The sequence below is a fragment of the Chiloscyllium plagiosum genome, unplaced genomic scaffold (genome assembly GCF_037043375.1).
Source record: "Chiloscyllium plagiosum isolate Xiang-an unplaced genomic scaffold, Cpla_swu_hap1 HiC_scaffold_22, whole genome shotgun sequence".
Taxonomy (NCBI): domain Eukaryota; kingdom Metazoa; phylum Chordata; class Chondrichthyes; order Orectolobiformes; family Hemiscylliidae; genus Chiloscyllium; species Chiloscyllium plagiosum.
Genome location: NW_028270160.1, coordinates 22,321,612 through 22,340,394, shown reverse-complemented (window position 1 = coordinate 22,340,394; position 18,783 = coordinate 22,321,612). Strand labels below are relative to the sequence as shown.

The 18,783-nt window shown below is 39.1% G+C and overlaps 1 protein-coding gene and 1 long non-coding RNA gene across 2 annotated transcripts in view; one reads left to right on the top strand and one right to left on the bottom strand.

Moving 5' to 3' along the window:
* LOC122561219 (uncharacterized) overlaps positions 1 to 16,028 on the bottom strand; it is a 54,562-nt gene extending 38,534 nt beyond the window's left edge. Inside the window, exons 1-3 of the mRNA XM_043712815.2 lie at positions 15,855 to 16,028; positions 14,711 to 15,007; positions 7,134 to 7,206 (exon numbers count right to left, since the gene is read on the bottom strand). Of these exons, the coding sequence (XP_043568750.1) occupies positions 7,134 to 7,206; positions 14,711 to 15,007; positions 15,855 to 15,911 (427 nt within the window). The 5' untranslated portion in view covers positions 15,912 to 16,028. The remainder of the gene's footprint in view (positions 1 to 7,133; positions 7,207 to 14,710; positions 15,008 to 15,854) is intronic.
* On the top strand, positions 2,225 to 13,225 carry LOC148145955 (uncharacterized). The gene is made up of 3 exons (XR_015760920.1): positions 2,225 to 2,320; positions 10,955 to 11,068; positions 12,828 to 13,225. It is a non-coding gene; the product is annotated as an uncharacterized LOC148145955 (long non-coding RNA).
* Positions 16,029 to 18,783: the final 2,755 nt, after the last annotated feature.

Below are 18,783 nucleotides of genomic sequence, written 5' to 3'. Positions count from 1 at the left end.
AAGAGGTGATCGAGTGATGAGGTTTCAAGTTGATGAGATTCTGATAGAGGAGACAGAGAAAAACTATTCTCTGTAGAAAGGGATCAATAACCAGCCAGCATAGATTTAAAACCATGCTAAATGAGAGATAAGTAACATGTTTTTACTTTGCGTTGTCAGAGTCAGGAACACTTGAGCTGAAAATGTTATGGAGGCTAACCCTATGGATTATTTTAAACAGGGGTTGTATGAGGTAGATGATGATAAAGAATTTACAAGGGTTACAGATATTTTAAAAATATGGAACTAAGCTCAGCTTTCAAAATGTACAGGCATAATGGGCTGAATGATCTATCCTGTATAAATGTCTATAGTGATACTGTAACAATTTTATATTCCTACAGTAAACTATCAAGAACAGAATTCTACCTGAGCATTTGATGATTTTTGATGGAAACAAAAGACTAAAAATTTGATAATATTCAATTTCATATTGTATTCATAGCAAATCATTATCAAGAAACATTATCAAGATTATTTCTTACTTTCTTTAATAAGAAATTTCATCGGCTCATATTTTTACTCTTAAATGAAGTGACACTTGTCTTTTAGTCTGGAAATGGAATGAGCTGCCAGAGGAAGTGGTGTAGGCTGGTACAATTACAACTTTTAAAAAGGCACCTGGATGGGTTTATGAATAGGAAGGGTTTAGAGGGACATGAGCTAAGTGCTGGCAAATGGGACTAGATTAGGTTAGGATATCTGGTCAGCATGGACGAGTTCGACCAAAGGGTCTGTTTCCATGTTGTACATCTCTATGATTCTGTGACTGTAATTGTTCATGGTATGGATATCAAATTATGGACCTCGTTAACAAATTGCCTAAGGCCAAAAGACAGAGAGTAGATTTAATGGACTGGTATTGTATCCCTCTATAAACTATATCTTTTTTCTCCTTATTCTTAAATTATTCAAAATGGCGCCAAATCATGGTGACAAATGAAAGCTTTCCACTGTATTTGTATGTAAAATGCACATGTCAATAAAATTGTTCAGTCATTCATTTAATTGGTAGGATGTGACTAGAGATATCCTCCAAGGATCTGTGTTGGAGTTTCAATTATCCACCATGGTGGGATTGAATATTGCATGTTCAGATGTGCCAATGACACAAAAGGTCAGAGAATTGTATGTAGTGTAGATGGAAATTTGAAAGAGATATTGATGCAGTGAATGAACAAAAGATGAGATCAAATATTAGGTCACTTGTCTTGAATCTAAAAAGGCTAAAACAAAACACTTTTTAAATGTGAAAAATTATAAGTACAAGAGGTCTAAAGAGAGAGTTGAGATATGTAGTTAATTAAAAATGTACAGCACATAAACAAAACATCTGATGGAATGCTTACCTAAATGATACAGATTTGGCATGGAACAAAACAGAAAATGCTGAAAAAACTCAGTAAGTCTGGTAGCAACTGTGAAGAGAAATCAGAGTTAATGTTTCAGGTCCAATGACTCTTCTTCAGAACTGATGGTTGCTAGGAAAAGTTGTTGCTTTTATGCTGAAGATCGAGGGGTGGGGAAGGGATAAGGTGTAAATGACAGGTGTAGATAGAGCCCAAACGGAGAGAAACACAGATGGACAGACAAAGGAGTAGATAACGGTCAGCCCAGAAGAATGAACAGCTGCTAATGGGGACTATTAATGGCTAACAATGGGTTGTGTGTAATAAATCTGGTGTGTCAGGATTGGGGTAAGGAAATGGGAGAAGATTTCTCAAGCCCTAAAATTGTTAAACTTGATACTGAATCCAGAAGGCTGGAGAGTTCCCAAGTGGAAAATGAGATGCTGTTCTTCCTGCTTGTACTGAACTTTGCTGTAGTACTGCAGCAAGCCTGAGACATTTTATCTCTCACTGAGGTAATGTGCTGGAAATAAAGCCCTGTTACTCCTGAGTCATCACAGAAGTTAAAGGTTTTTAAAAGTATGCAGAATAGCCCAATTTGCCTTTCTTTTAGACCCAGGTTAACAAAAAGCATGGACTAGGTTTCTGAATTTAACAACAATGACAATTTTTTTAACTTGTAATTAGACTCTAGCCACAAGTAAATAACTATGAACTGTTGGTATAACTTCACACATACGCATGTACACATACACACATGCTATTAATAGGAGAGGGAGATCAAGTGGTAGCAATCCACAAAGAGATAGAAGGCAAGATAGAGGACCTCATTTAACAAGGGACAAGAAACATTGTTTAAACCACCAGGATCAAAGCACGATGTAATTGGGAAGTCTTAGTGGCCAAAAACACTGGAGCATCAAGACCTAAAGGTAGATATAGCAACCGCAGGAAAACAATTTTTTTTTCAGCTTTGTTAGCAACAAATGTTTGAAATGTTCAAACTGATATTAAAGCTGCATTTCAGCAGGGAGATCAGCTTTAGAAAGGACTGCTTCTTCGTCCTCCAAAAGAGGCACCAAGTGCAGTGGGGACACTTTGGAAGTTAAATAAGTGTGTGAATAGCCTAAGTGATGCCTCTGGAGTTTGGTCTTCTCAGTTAGGTTTGTCTTATTAAAATTGGGTCGTCTTCAGACCTTACCATGTCCTACTAGCATCATAAGAAACAGCTTTCAGGCATCTGTATAAGATGTTTACAGGCCTTTCTGCTATAACATGAATTTTAATGCGAATTCGCTATAACACAGTTGACGAGTTGCAGACACCATTTCTAAAGCTCAAACTTTTAAATTGTATTTTTTGGTTATAATGCAATTCTAACCCCATTAGTTTAAATGATGCAACTATTACATGATTATTTTTATAACACGGGATTGCAGGAGAATGGAACTCCTGCGTTATAGCAGAACTGACTGTAGTCGATTTTCTTAATGGGGTGGGAGCAATGAATTTGAAAGTATTCGTTTAAATGGGCTTAAAGCAGAATTCAAAATGGGAAAATAAAACAAAGAACTGCCGCGCTTCTGAAGAAGGGTTAACGAACTTGAAACATTAATTTTGCTCTCTCTTCACAGATGCTACCAGAACTGCTGAATTTCTCCAGCAATTTCTGATTTTGATTCAAAATGGGAAGTCAGGATTCTGCAGCCTTTAAGTACATTGATTTGGAAATCAGACAGAATGAATCAAGTATTAATTTGCATCAGCAATCCTTTTTTTGGAAAATGTTAGCCCCATTTGCTAATTGTTAAAGTAAGGCTTCGCAAATAAATGCCGTAGCTGCCAAAACTGAAATGAAGGTATTATGAAGTCTCATTGCATCACTGAATTGGCAGGGCATCCAAACAAGGCCAGACGCCTGTTTTTGAAGGGTTAGAGTTGAGTACAACTACAAAAAAATCCCAAGGTAGAAACTGTTATTCAGGGAAACTAAACATTAAAAATATTAAAAGTGAAAAATTGTGTTTTGAAATTTTCATGATTGGGAGATGCCAGCAACATAAAACTTTGATTTTTATTGATGTGTCTCATGCAAATCTCTGTGATGGATTTTCAAGTGCAGGAGGGTTATAACTTTTCTTCTGGGAAAGGCAGGTAAATATTGCTCTTTAGCTTGGGAAGCTAAAAGATTTGAAGAGTAGGTTAAAAAGGACCTTAGCAGTAGAGGATTATGCACTTGATGAGGCATTTTTTTAGCAAAACTATTGGAAGAAATTCTAAAATGAATGCAGCAACTATACCCATTCAGTGTTACAGGGACAATAAGTCACTATGGGGTAACATACGCTGAGTGAAACGTGTGAATGAAAGAGACTGAGGATCGATAGTGCAGTTTTAAAACAGGTGGTGGAGAATGGAGAGACCTCCAAATTGAAATCGTTGGATAACTACTGTCAGCAATCTGATTGTTTTGGTATGAAAACGTCAAATTCTAAGAAGCTGTTTTTTATATTGGCACAAGGATTGTTGGTATTTTTAAAGTGAAAGTTTAAAGTAAGGAATATAATTTGTTGTCATTATATATGTTATGTTTGTGTTTTTTGATTATTATAGTTTGATTAATATAAAAGAAAAAAAAAGAATCTGTTATCATCTAATATTGTCTGAAGGGATGCCTGAGACTGACTGGAGTAAGGGAATAAAACAATTAAATATATTAATGAAGAGTTGCTTTTGAATTAGTTGCATACATCTGAGGAGCTTGTAATCCGTGGTGTGTGAGTTGTATGAAATCTAGATAACTGAAATTACTGAAAAACGTTAAGTTGAGTTCTGTTTAACAAATAGTTATCTTTTGAAGTAAAAGAGACGTGAGTGCCCACTGTACTTACAAACTATTCTAATCCCAACCCACTGAAGCTGAATGCACAATTGAAATTCTGTGGCCAAAGATACCAATGTGCCCTTCAATGTTGACAGTCACAGCAAGAATGATGTTTTATGTAGGCAAAAGTAATTTGTGCATCCGATGCATTTTTTTTCAAAAAGGGGACATGGAGACAGTCAATCTTTCCATAGCAGTACGGTGAGAGATTAGCATCTACCTGAATTAAGATTGACAGGTAAATGTTCTCACTCTACCTCCATGCCAGTGATGATCCAATTAATCAGCACCCTTTCTCATGCTGTATAAAATTATATCCCTTTATTCCTGTCTATTTCTTATATAGCTTGTTGACTGCAAGACTAAAAGTTTCAACTTCTTTCCCTTTAGCAATGTACAATCAATTCTGTACAATCAAGCAATTTTTCATAATCTTTATCACAGTATAGACATTCTTATGAACCCTCAAATATATTAAAAAGATAGTCTAAACCCTGACATTTTCTTATTTTAAATGTAAGTGTAAGTGTAAGTTGTGTTCTGGATGCATTCGATTGGTCAAACTACCAGGCTCGAAACAAAACATACTTTATTCACATACTGTAATTAGAATATGGACAAACTAAAAATAAAAGAATTAGCTTATCTGTAACTTTGTTGTAATGCTTCACAAAATGATATTAGCTATTGCTAATTAAATGTCTTAATATAGAATCATCCTGTAAACATACTCTTGGAAAAACAAATTCAGTAAAATAGGTTATAGCACATGCAATTCTAACAGCAGGAAGAGAACTCCAGCTTTTAACTGTAACAGAGAGAGGAAAAATAATTTCCACATCCCGCTTCAAGATCCCAGCAGAAACTACTACTGAAAAACTAAAACTAAAAACCCTGATTCTGTGGGAGCTTGACCCTACCCATTCAGGCTGCTTCTACTGTTCTGACTTCAGAAAAAAAAACCCAAGGCCTCATAAACTGTTTACTTTATTAGTTTTGAAGCAGACTACTCATTACGTCTACCTCAACCTTGCTTCATTAAAATAAGGCCAAAATGCAACTCTGAAAGCTTGGGTATCCTCACAACAGGGGTTTGAATTTGTTTTATTAAAATGAAAGGCTTCACCTTAACACGAGACTATGAAACATTCTTATCCAAATACTTAACACATTCACCCAAGATTTCTCTCTCTATTACATTAATGGACTGTTGACCCATTTAAAATAAACCTGTTACGTACCCTTGTTTCTGATCCATTCAATAATATTTAATTCTTAGTGAACATTATTACACTATTATACTATTCAGCCTACAAACAACAAAACCTGTGCAAGTTTCAAATGAAATTCTATTTCACATTCAACAGTATAATGCTTGAACTTAACAAGATATACACAATATTATTAGTAAACAAAACCAATTATTCATGTACTGAAGTTATAAATATACACTTTTTAATGTATTTTTTGAAATTGGAATGAATTTACTAAACTACACTTAAGCCATTAACCACAAAAATAGAATAATAGGTACCATAAAATGTATGTGTCTATGAACAAATTTCAAGGTGACTGTATTCATTTTTAAGATCAACTTTGTAGAAGAAGACATCCACTTTTTTATCCCAACCTCATAGGGATAACAATGAGAAAACATTTACTGTGATCAAGCAATTACTGTTGACCAGAAGGGTGCTGATACTTTTTCTTTCACTTTCTCCATGTTGTTAGTTGGTTGCTTATCAGTCACAGCATCCTGTTCTAAAAAAGTAGACTCCTTTTTGTTCTGTGTTGATGTCCGAGAAATTTTTACCTCCACCAAGGTGTAGAAGTTGACTCTAAAGGAATCTGGTTGTGATATCTCAGCATAATATTACAGATTAATCCATTGTAGTGATTGTAACAAGGTCATCCAGGTGGACCTCATAGAATATGAGTTCCCTGGTTGGGGCTGTTAATCTGGTTCAATCAGGGAACCCTGGCTGACAGATAAGAACAGACATCCTGTTCACCCTGAGAGCTGCCTCTGAGGGACCTGAGCTTGATCCATGTCAAGGAAATTCCACGTATAAATAAAGGATGACTTGGTAATGGCCTCTGTGGTATCCCATTCATCCATATTAGCCAATCGTATTTTTTTTTACTAGGTTCAAATCAACGGCACGGTGGCACAGTGGTTAGCACTGTTGCCTCACAGCACCAGAGACCCGGGTTCAATTCCCGCCTCATGCGACTCTCTGTGTGGAGTTTGCACATTCTCCCCGTGTCTGCGTGGGTTTCCTCCGGGTGCTCCGGTTTCCTCCCACAATCCAAAAACATGCAGGTTATGTGAATTGGCCATGCTAAATTGTCCGTAGTGTTAGGTGAAGGGGTAAACGTAGGGGAATGGGTCTGGGTAGGTTGCGCTTCGGCAGGTGGGTGTGGACTTGTTGGGCCGAAGACCTGTTTCCATGCTGTAAGTAATCTAATCTAAATCAGAATTAATCTTAAAGCACTGTTTTGCCATAAAAGCAATGAACAATGCCCTGGCCATATACAAGTCTAAGAATGGGTAAACTATTAAGATAATTAGATTTTTTTTGGCCTTAATTTGTCACTCTGAAAGATGATTGAATTTGACTTTTGCTACCATCTTTCCCTGAGAAAATTCTGAATGCATTTATCTTATTATAACTTAACTAGATAACACTTAATGTTTGATAATGTGAGATTAAGTGACAGCACAGAGACAAGATAAACTGTTTGTTTCAATTGGAAAATACAAGTCTTGCTAGATTTTCATCGAACCAAAATGATACCCAAACTTGTGAACTATTATGAAAAGTATTTATAATTATGAAAAGAAGGAATCCATGCTTTACCTCCTTCATGTGAACAGTAAAGTTCATTTTCTTTCATTCTCATTGCCACTGTATCGGAATCCTCTCCCGGATGCTGAATAAAAGCAAATTTCACAAATGGAAACTATAAAATTAGCAATTATATTTAGAAGAAAATAATTTACGTGTTTATTTACATCAAGTATAGCAAAATAGAAAACTGTAATTCATTGTATCTACATGCAAAGCCTTTGATTTGTATCTTTTGAATTGAGACACTTGGACAGAAGATATGTCCGCTTCATTCAGATAAATATTTAGCTGTATAATGTTTTAAAATTCTTATAGTTGCAATATTTTAGGTAAGTAAAACTCCACATAAATGAGTATAAATGGAATGTACTGCTTCTACATTGTCTCACTCAGTCACTATTGAACTGAGTACTGACGGCTTTGTATAGATCACCAGGACTGTGTTTTAATTTGTGTGGTTCTACTGCAGAGCAATTATTATACAAAAAACTTTTGGGAAATTTCAGGCACTTGTCTTATTATTTTCCATCCATTTTCTTTTCTGTTAAAATGAACAGACAGAAAGACATTGCCCTTGATCTGTGGGGACTGACATCTTTTAGAAGCTTACAAACTATAAATTGACCCTAGCATCTTTCAGAGAAAGGAGAAGTAAACTGAAAGCAAAAATAAGAAGTAAGGTGACAAAGAAACACTATAAACTGAGTCTTGTACTGGAGATCCCAATCAGGTGTATTTGGTTGTTTCATTTCTTCAAATACAGGAAATATTTGTTACTGTATGTTGGTGATGTTACTGATGCAGAGGGAGAAACCAGTAAAACAATTTAATATTTGGAAATGGATGCACTGATTGTAGAGGAACACTGTTCTGAGATATTCAAAACAAGTCAGACCAGTATGCACCATTTGGAAGTTTTACTGCTTTTTCCTTCTGGGATAGAGCAGTAGATTTTGTTTTCCACTACTTCCTATTTCATAATGATCTGCTGCTCTCCAAATTTTTAAAACATTATTCATGGCATGTGGGTATCACAGACCATCCCCAGATAACTGAATAACATCATGACCCTTTTCACATTGAATCCCATGACAGGAAGCATAGAAATGTTGTAGTGAAGAAGGATTTTATGCAGACTGTTGTGCCTATAATAGCTGAAAAGTTTATTAACTTTTGCCACTTTCAAACTCTTCATCCACAACGCTGTAGATTATGACACTTATATGCATCACCAAAATGTTTATAAATGTAATGAGGATTTCTACCTCTATCAAACGTCTAGGCACTAAATTCCAGATCCTCAACACCATCTGTATCAGAAAAAAAATTACCCCTCTTCAACTTAAATGTATAATCCCTGGTAATTGAGTTTGCTGCAAACAGAAATAAGTCCTTCTTATATGTGCATCTATCTAGGCCCCTCAAAGTTTGAGGCATCTTTATTAAGTCTCCTCTGCTTCCTCTGCTCCAAAGAACAAAACCCATTCCAATTATTTTTATCATTGCTAAAGTTCTCCAGTCCTAGCAGCACTTTTGTAATTCTCCTCAGTCATAGAGTCATAGAGATGTACAGCACGGAAACAGATCCTTCAGTCCAACCCATCCATGCCGACCAGATATCCCAGCCCAATCTAGTCCCACCTGCCAGCACCCGGCCCATATCCCTCCAAATCCTTCCTATTCATATACCCACCCAAATGCCTTTTAAATGTTGCAATTGTACCAGCCTCCATCACTTCCTCTGGCAGCTCATTCCATAAATGTACCACTTTCTGTGTGAAAAAGTTGCCCCTTAGGTCTCTTTTAAATCTTTCCCCTCTCACCCTAAACCTATGCCCTCTAGTTCTGGACTCCCCTGACCCCAGGGAAAAGACTTTGCCCATTTACCCTATCCATGCCCCTCATAATTTTGTAAACCTCTATAAGGTCACCCCTCAGCCTCCGATGCTCCAGGGAAAATAGCCCCAGCCTGTTCAGCCTCTCCCTATAGCTCAAATCCTCCAACCCTGGCAACATCCTTGTAAAACATTTCTGAACCCTTTCAAGTTTCACAACATCTTTCCGATAGGAAGGAGACCAGGATTGCATGCAATATTCCAACAGTGGCCTAACCAATGTCCTGTACAGCCGCAACATGACCTCCCAACTCCTATACGCAATACTCTGACCAATAAAGGAAAGCATACAAAACGCCTTCTTCACTATCCTATCTACCTGCGACTCCACTTTCAAGGAGCTATGAACCTGCAGTCTAAGGTCTCTTTGTTCAGCAACATTCCCTAGGACCTTACCATTAAGTGTATAAGTCCTGCTAAGATTTGCTTTCCCAAAATGCAGCACCTCGCATTTATCTGAATTAAACTCCATCTGCCATTTCTCAGCCCATTGGCCCATCTGGTCAAGATCCTGTTGTAATCTGAGGTAGCCTTCTTTGCTGTCCACTACACCTCCAATTTTGGTGTCATCTGCAAACTTACTAACTGTATCTCTTATGCTCGCATCCAAATCATTTATGTAAATGACAAAAAGTAGAGGACCCAGCACCGATCCTTGTGGCACCCCACTGGTCACAGGCCTCCAGTCTGAAAAACAACCCTCCACCACCACCCTCTGTCTTCTACCTTTGAGCCAGTTCTGCATCCAAATGGCTAGTTCTCCCTGTATTCCGTGAGATCTAACCTTGCTCACCAGTCTCCCATGGAGAATCTTGTAGAACGCTTTACTGAAGTCCATATAAATCACACCTACTGCTCTCTGATCGATCACAACATTTTTTTTATAATCTGCACAGGAATTGGCCGAAAGCTAATTTCAGACGTGTGTCAAAGACAACTCTGGCACAGACACTGAAACTGATCTGATATGTAGAGTTCTCAGCACCAATGAACTATCGTACACATCTTTGTGCTTGGTTTTTGCATAGAATCTGTGTTGCATGATCAGCGATGCAAGCCTATAACTCATAAAAAGAAGTTTCATAATGGATTAGTACAAGTCATAGAATCCCTACAGTGTGGAAGCAGACCATTTGGCCGATCAACTCCACATTGCCCCTCCTCCCTATCTTTTATCTTAGCCTGCTGGACAAACTTTCCTCATTCCTGAAGAAGGGCTAATGCCCGAAACGTCGATTCTCCTGTTCCCTAGATGCTGCCTGACCTGCTGCGCTTCTCCAGCAACACATTTCCATCTCTGATCTCCAGCATCTGCAGACCTCATTTTCTCCTCTTAACAGCAGCCCACACATCCCTGTATTACCATGGCTAATCTGCCTAACCTGCACACTATGGGAAATATGGGCAATTTAGCATGACCAATCCACTTAGGCTGCACATTGTTATATTGAGAGAAGAAACCAGAGTACCAGGAGGAAGCCTATGCAGGGAGAATGTGCAAACTCCACACAGACAATCACCCAAAGATGGAATAGAACCTGGGTCCCTGGTGTTGTGAGGCTACAGTGCCAACCACTGAGCCACTGTGCCTTCCCAATACATTCCCCATTGAGTTTAAGCTTTTTTGGGGTTAGAATATTCCAACATAAATTCAGTATAGTCAGTATGTCTTGTTGCATGCTTGTTATGGAAAACATGAAAGACATAGATGTCCTTGGTGCAGTTAAGTGCAAACTGTGAATGATGGTCAAAGTAAATTGATGGTGACTTTAGCTCACTCCTAATCTAATCCATCCAGTGGACAGGTGAGTATTAAAGTGTCCCTGTGACTTATCCACTTTTTGAAAAAGTATTACAAGCCCCAACTTAAGTTTGCAGAGCCTTTTTGGAAATCCAACTTGATGTCTGATGCCTCTGATTGTGCCCTGATTGCAGGTTTAACTCCGACCAAGAAGGGACCACAGTTTTCTCTCCAGGCGAATATCATGGAAAAAGAATATCAGAAAGGGACAAGAAGAAGCCATTTAAGGAAGCTTGCATATTTTTCTTGTGAGTCCAGAATAGTCTTACACATGAAATGTTCAGATTTCCCTAAAAATCTGAAGCAGGCATGAGATACTGTGAATGTTGCGGGCCCTAATAACATTCCAGAAATAGCACTGGGTCAAATAAAGGTGACAGCAGAGTGGAAATTGGAAGGGAAATTGATAGTTTTTTCCAATTCTGGTCAAAAGAGGGAAGCTGCCAATTATGTCATGGATGCACCAGAAAAAGAATTGTGACTGCGGCCCAAATAGGACTGGATCAACGAGTATTCCATGTACCCCACAAAGAGACAGACATAACTGGGTCCCATGTGGGTACCCATAGACACCCCATTGACCCACAGGAAGTGAGAGGAGTTCAAGGAGAACACATTCAAAGCGAGAATGAGCTCAGCCAGACGGAGGAGGGTGGTGGTGGATAGGAATGGTTCAGGTCTTCTTTCCAGCAAGAAGTGGAAAGCTCTGCAGCCATCCTGATGGGGGATGGATGTGTAAAGGGATTGCATGTCCATGGTAAAGAGAAGGGGGCTGGCGTCCGCAAACTGGACACTTTAACAATAAGTGTCAGGCAATCTAATCAGGGAGGGACTGAATAAGTGAATCTTAGAAACCCTACAGTGTGTAAACAGGTCCTTCGGCCCAACAAGTCCACACTGACCCTCCCACCCAAACCCATTACCCTATATTCACCCCTGACTAATGCACCTAACCTGCACATCCTTGAACACAATGGGCTATTTTGCATGGCCAATTCACCTAACCTGCACATCTTTGGAGTGTGGGAGGAAAATAGAGCACCGGAGGAAACCCACGCAGACACAGGGAGAATGTGCAAACTCCACACAGAGAGTCATCCGAGGCTGGAATCAAACCCGAGTCCATGGCGCTGTGAGGCATCACTGCTAACCACTGCATCACCGTGCCACCTCGTGTCAAAGAAAAAAAATTAAGTTGAGGTAGGAGGGAAATAGATTCCTGTGAGGTAGGAATGGGCAGTAACAATGGGTCTGCTCAGGCAATACTATTTGTGGATTTTGGGGAGAAGGTAGAAGTGGGCTGTGCAGCATTAGGGTTGAAAGGCTGTCGGGGAAGATACGAGGTGAGATAAAGTTGGTGACACTTGTGAACACAATAGCTTCATGTTCAATCATGGCACTGTGGTCTAAGGGCAGATAGGAGGAGGTGTTGAAGAGTCAGCGCTCAGCTTCTACAATGTAAAGGTCAGTAAGGCAGACAATAACAGCACCACACTTGTCGGCAGGTTTGATGACAAAGTCAGGATTGGATCTCAAAGTATTGTCAGTTCAGAGGGATATAGGTTCAAATAGGTGAAGGAGACAAAGAAATCAAAGTAATCAATGTCACATCAACAGTTCTCAATGGACAGGTCAAGTGCAGGTAAAAGGCCAGAGGTAATAATTGAAGATTGAGTTGCAGATGATTTGGAATCTTTGGGGTGTACAGATGTATCTTTTGCTGGTAACAAGAGTTGACTGGTCTACGAATGACAGAGATCTTTTTGTTTCCAATAAATGTGCGATTGGTTCTCAGATAATTGAACAGCTTGGAACTGGAACAAGTTACAGAGAGATGTTCAGTTCTTCCTCAGCTCAGGAATGGTGTCTCTGTTCTCTGCAATCAAAACTCATTGTAACACTGAAGTGAACTAGCTTTATCTTTTCTGCAACATTTGTTGTAAATTGTGACTTTTAACTGATAAGCCACTTTTATATGTGAATTGTCCTCCTTGTGCCCTTTACCAGTGAAACATTGGGAGAAAGATGACTGAAGCAACATGCTAGCCAGCAGAACAGTCATAAGAATCAACTCAGCAACAAATCTGGAAACAATGACTATGGAAATTTCTTTCCAGTTTTTGCTCTCTGTTCATAACTTATTTTACTATGTCTATTCGTGTTTATGTGAAAAGGGAGTTTATCGGGGATTGGAGGTTTGATTACTATTGTTATACGCCAATGGTTTATATCTATTTACCTGTGGCTATAATCCAATTACTTGTAAAAAATAATAATTGTTTCACTATAGAAAGTTGGCCAATGCTTTATATCAACCTGGATCTGAAGGTCAGGTAAATTGGGGAACTCTGCATGTTTTTTATAACTTTAACTTTTGTGATGACTCCGGAAAGAGCAAGGCTTAATTTCCAGTGCACTGCCCCAATGAGGCATAACAACACCCTTCCTTCTCACCAACAGACAACACTTTGAGCTGTTCAGTGGGTTTGGCCCAGAAACTCAAATTGCCCAAACTTCATGCTGCTGATCCAGGATTTGTTTAGCATCCTTGCCCACCTGACCCAAACCTAATTTGAAGTTCCTTCTTTGAGTCAGAAAAATTCTATAAAGTTAGTTTATTTCCAACACTGAGTCTTTCACAACATACTACCCAAAGAAATGAGGATTTCTGGTGGATTACCAGTGAAGGCTCTGAGTGCTTGATTATTTCAGAGCTTCAGACAAGTTAATAGGTTCCATGTTACAGTGGCCTACGTCCAACAAGTGTTTAGGATATATTAAGGTGGGGTAGACTACCTTTAATCAAGAAGAGAATGTGACTAGCCAAGAGATAGCTACAGTAGTGGACAACTTGGAACTCCAATACACCTTGTTTCCTTTTATCTTATTTTCAAACTCGCTGAAGTCCTGAAAAATGGAAAACTGAAGCATCTATTTAATCTTAACCTACAGCCAGCTGTACCTGTTGCATTCTTTATTATAATTTTTTTCAATTTTAGTCGATGTGTAAAGTAACTGATCCAATAACACTATTGTACAATAAGATTTGATTTGCCTTGTAAAATAAAAACAAATTGATATTTTATTTTCAGTCAGCAACTAGATGAGAAAAAGATGAATGGGTCTTTTATGATCAGTTCAGTAGGATTCAGCCATCACTAGCTTTATGAATGGGATATACCTAATTTCCATGGTGGTCCCATGATGATTATACAACTGGATCAGTGACACAATGGTTAGCACTGCTGCCTCACAGCGCCAGAGACCCGGGTTCAATTCCCGCCTCAGGCGACTCTCTGTGTGGAGTTTGCACATTCTCCCCATGTCTGCGTGGGTTTCCTCCAGGTGCTCCGGTTTCCTCCCACAGTCACAAAGATGTGCAGGTTAGGTGAATTGACCATGCTAAATTGCCCGTAGTGTTAGGTGAGGGGTAAATGTCAGGGTGTGGGTATGGGTGGGTTGCGCTTCGGCGAGTCGGTGTGGGCCGAAGGGCCTGTTTCCACACTGTAATGTCATCTAATCTAATTTTAAGAATTGCTTCACCCAGACAGTGATGAGGCTATGGAATTATCTGTCACAGAAAGCAATCGAGACCAAAACATTGAATGTTATCAAGAGGTTTTTAGTTTTAGTTATGAATGGTCTGAAGACTAGAATTCTAAATCCTAATGCCAAAGAAATACAAAGAGCTGGCGGTAAAGTGTGGTTATACTTCAGAATAAGATGTCTATTGTGGAACTTCCTCTATATTGTACTAAATGATTAATCATCTGAGAAGGTATACAAGCATAGTTAATCATTTTATTATTTCTTACCTCTAATGTTGGCCATCTTTCTATCATGATGACATGCCATGCAACTTAGTAAGTTTCATATTCAACTTTACTCACCTGAAAAGCAGTTTCTGTGAGTTTCTGGATCCATTCTTTGCAGTCTGTCTTTTCCGTTAAAAATGTGTACAGTTTCGAAGTTGTTTCTACTGTAAAGGCGCTTGAATCCTTTGACCAGTTTTCTGAAACAACCTCAGATATTCGGATACAGTCACTAATGCGAATGACCTTTTTGTCTATCCTTTTTGTGATCTGCTTCTCGGATAAACTGGAGCCCTCTTTGAACTCAAAGTACTCGAGGCGAGCGACAGACTGGTTGCTCTGGGAGTAGAGGATTAGCCAGACCCTCTTCCATTTCTGAGGGGAATAGAAAAGACCCACATTAGAATTACTGGGAAGGTGGAATTAGGCGCACAAACAGGTCAAACACTTGAGAATGTTAAAACAGTGCACAGCATCCAGTACTGTTCGCCATTCACAATAACAAGAAATTACTGAATGACCTTGTAAAATGATTACTGGTGTATGTTTGAATGGTCGCTGGTACTTGCACACAGATGTACTACTGCCTTGTGTTGGCTACACACCATGATCCCAGATCAAATTGACAAAACTCTACACAAAACGAAAAGGTGAACTTCATCTGCCTTCCCAAGGTATGACAGGTCGGTTTTTTTTTTGACAATCGCTGTCTACAGCTCAGTTACAAACAACGCAAATAGATTTAGTTCTGAGGATGAGTCTTAAGGAAGGGTCACTTGACCCGAACCGTTAACATTGATTTCTGTCCACAGATGCTGCCAGACCTTCCCGAAACTTTTCCAGCAATTTCTGGTTTTGTTTCTGATTTACAGCATCCGGAGTTCTTTCAGTTTTTATTTAACAAATGGACTTACAATTGTTCAAAGCACGCGCCGATTTTACAAAACCGTCTTGTTGAAAATAAATCACTCTGTAGGTTGTCAATAATAAACACAAGAATCAAAATGAAATAACACCATAGATGCCTTTAAATCTAAACATGTATTCCTAGTAGTGTCCCTCTTGTTAGCAGATCTATATACAATGAACGACTCATTAAATATAATTCCCGACATGTGAGCTTAGTTTTAAAGTACGTGATCAAACTCTCCGTTTGTCGATATCCGAGAGGGGGAGAATAGTGTTGGATATTATTCTCAGGTACGGAAACAAATTAAGATACCTTCCTGAACTTATGTTGCTGCATACAAAGCGGACCTTCTTTCACGATGTCTTCCATATCTGTAGAATTGTTCCACAGACCCTTTGAGGCTAATGTTCAGTTCTGTTGTGGCGGATATGCTTCGTTTCCGCTTCGAGTTTCCGTTAGTTTCCAAATGCAGAGCAGTGGCGTGTACACCAGTAGCATTGGGAGGGGTACAAAGTGGTGAGCATCCTTCACATAGCCTTCATATCAACACACAAAAAAATTGTTTAATCTCAAAACATCTTGTGGATGTTAAATTGAGCACCAGCTGTCAAAAAGCAATGTAGCTTCTTCTAAACAGCACGATCAGTCTTTTGAAAGTGGCAATGAGTTTTTAGGTGGCCATTGCTCGCATTGACCTTTGTCAAGACGCTATTTTGTGATTTCCCTTGCTTATTGCTTCCCTTTCTTTCGTCACCGAAGAAGCTGCTGCACAACTGAAGGTAGCAGAAACTAAGGAGAGGCTCAGAAACGCAATGGATGGTTTCCCTAGCTATTATCAGAAAGCAAAACACCAGGTTCACGTGTTATCTGAAAACACTCCGCTCGGTCTCACCCTCAGCTCCCTAGCTCTCTCTGATTTGTCACAGTGCTTGTCTGACATCCAATATTGGGTGAACAAAAATTTCCTCCAGCTAAATACTAGGGAAGGTGTGTTTGGCACCCCAAGGTAAAGTCCTTTCCTGACCATGGTTTCCATCCTTGGTAACTATCATAACCTGACTGAGGCCACGACCAACCTTTGTGTTGCAACTGGGTTTGAGTTTTTAAGCACATATCACTCCATTACTGAGCTACCTGCTTCCACTTCTATAACATTTCTTGACATTGATCTTCCCTCAGCTCATCTGCTACTGAAACCTCATCCATGCTTTTGTTACTTTGAGACTTGATTATTCCTGTGGAACAGTGGCTTGACTCCTATGTTGCACCCTACGTAAATCTGTGCTCACATTGATGCAGGTGGATTGTCACATTGAAGGTGGAAGATTGATATTCATGTTGATAGATTGTCACCCTCATGTTAATATATTAAAACTATTGCCTGCATCCATTGTCTCCCTAATGATATTCGAACATGCTCATTGACCTTCATTGGAGCCCCATCCAGTAAATATTTGTTTTCATATCCACCCATCTCATCTACCTTTCCTGAGTCTCTGGCCCCCTCCAACCCCAAATGCAATCAAGATATCTGCATATCTACAATTCTGGTCCTCTTTGCATTCCTGATTTTAATTCCTGCAACCCTGGCAATCCTGCTTTCTGCTGCTTTAGCTCTAAGGTCTCAATTCTTTGCCTAAACATCTCTGTGACTCCACATCTCTCACTTCTCTTTTAAGATGGTCTTAATATCTTTTTTTCTTTGATGAAACTTTAAATCATCTTTCCTGATTCCCATATGATGGTGTCATGATGATAGAGCGGAGCCCCAAAATACTATGGATGTTGTAAACAATTAACTCCATTTTTTTAAGGAAACCTGCTTCCATCAAAAAGTTGACAGATGTAAATTCCATTGATGTCTGAAGTTGTGTGAGAGATCCGTGGAATTTCACATCTGTAGAGTGTCAGTGGAAACTTTCAACAGAGAGAGAAATGTAACAGGAAGAGATAATAAGGGGCTGACTATCTCCTCCAATCTACAGAATACCACCTCTTGTAGAATATTAGTGTTCTGGCCTTCTAGAAAAATGGATTAGAAACCACGGTAACACTAGAATATGTTTTAGTCCTCTTAGTTGACTTGTGCGCTGTGACATTCAGAGTTGATATTAAAAACACCAACACAGGTAATGAAAAGGGAAAACAAACTCTCTCACTTCAAGTGCTGGGAGGCGACTATCCAGTAAGCCAGTCAAAAGAAAACACGATAACAGAAGGATTCTTGCTTGAAGTACTCAAAGCCAATGAGCCACTGCTGAAAGAAAATGAATAAAAGAGATGTAATTGTTCTGCAAAGCCAAGAATCTCAAATCTCAATGTCAATATTACCAGTCATTATGGTGGAGGTAAGATCATTGATGAAGTAGCTGAAGATGGTTGGACTCGAGGAACCCCTGCAAAGATGTCCTGGGACTGAGATTACTGACCTTCAGTTATATCTTGTCAAGTTTGTCTCTGATTATAGGGAGTTCTCCCTCTGATTCCCTTAGACTCAGGTTGCTAGTGCACTTTGATTCTACATTTAGTCAAATGCAACTTTGCTGTCAAGGGTAGTCACTCTCACTTTACCTCTGGAATTCTGCATTTTTGTCCTTGTTTAAACTAAGGCTGTAATGAGATCAGGAGCTGAGTGGCCCTGGTGGAACCAAGTCTGAAACTCTGCTGCTTGGTAGCACTGATGATGGCACTTTCCATCACTTTACTGATAGTTGGGAGTAGACTGATGGGGTGGTAATTAACTGGTTTGGATTTGTACTGCTTTTGATATATGGGACATACCTGGACAATTTTTCATGTTGTCGGGTAGATGTCAGTGTTGTAGCTACAGGTCATTCTGCTATAATGTGTGTTTCGTTAAAGCGAATTGCTGTAATGCAATTGACTGTAACTGTTTCTAAAGCATGAACTTTTAAAAAGTCTGTTGGCTGTAACATGATTCCAGCCTCAGTAGATTAAATGGTGCTGCTATAACACAATTTTCTTATAACACGGGATTACACGAGAATGGAACTACTGTTTTATAGCAGAACTGACTGTATATTGGAACTACTCAGCAATGGCGTGGCAGGTTCTGGAGCATTTGATTTCAGTACTGTTTTGAAATGTTGTCAAGGTCCATAGATTTTGCAATATCCAGTTCCTTCAGCCATTTCTTGACATCATGTGGAATGAATCTAACTGGCTAAAGATTGGCATATGTGATACTGGGCACATCTGGAGGAGTCAGCTATTACGAGGG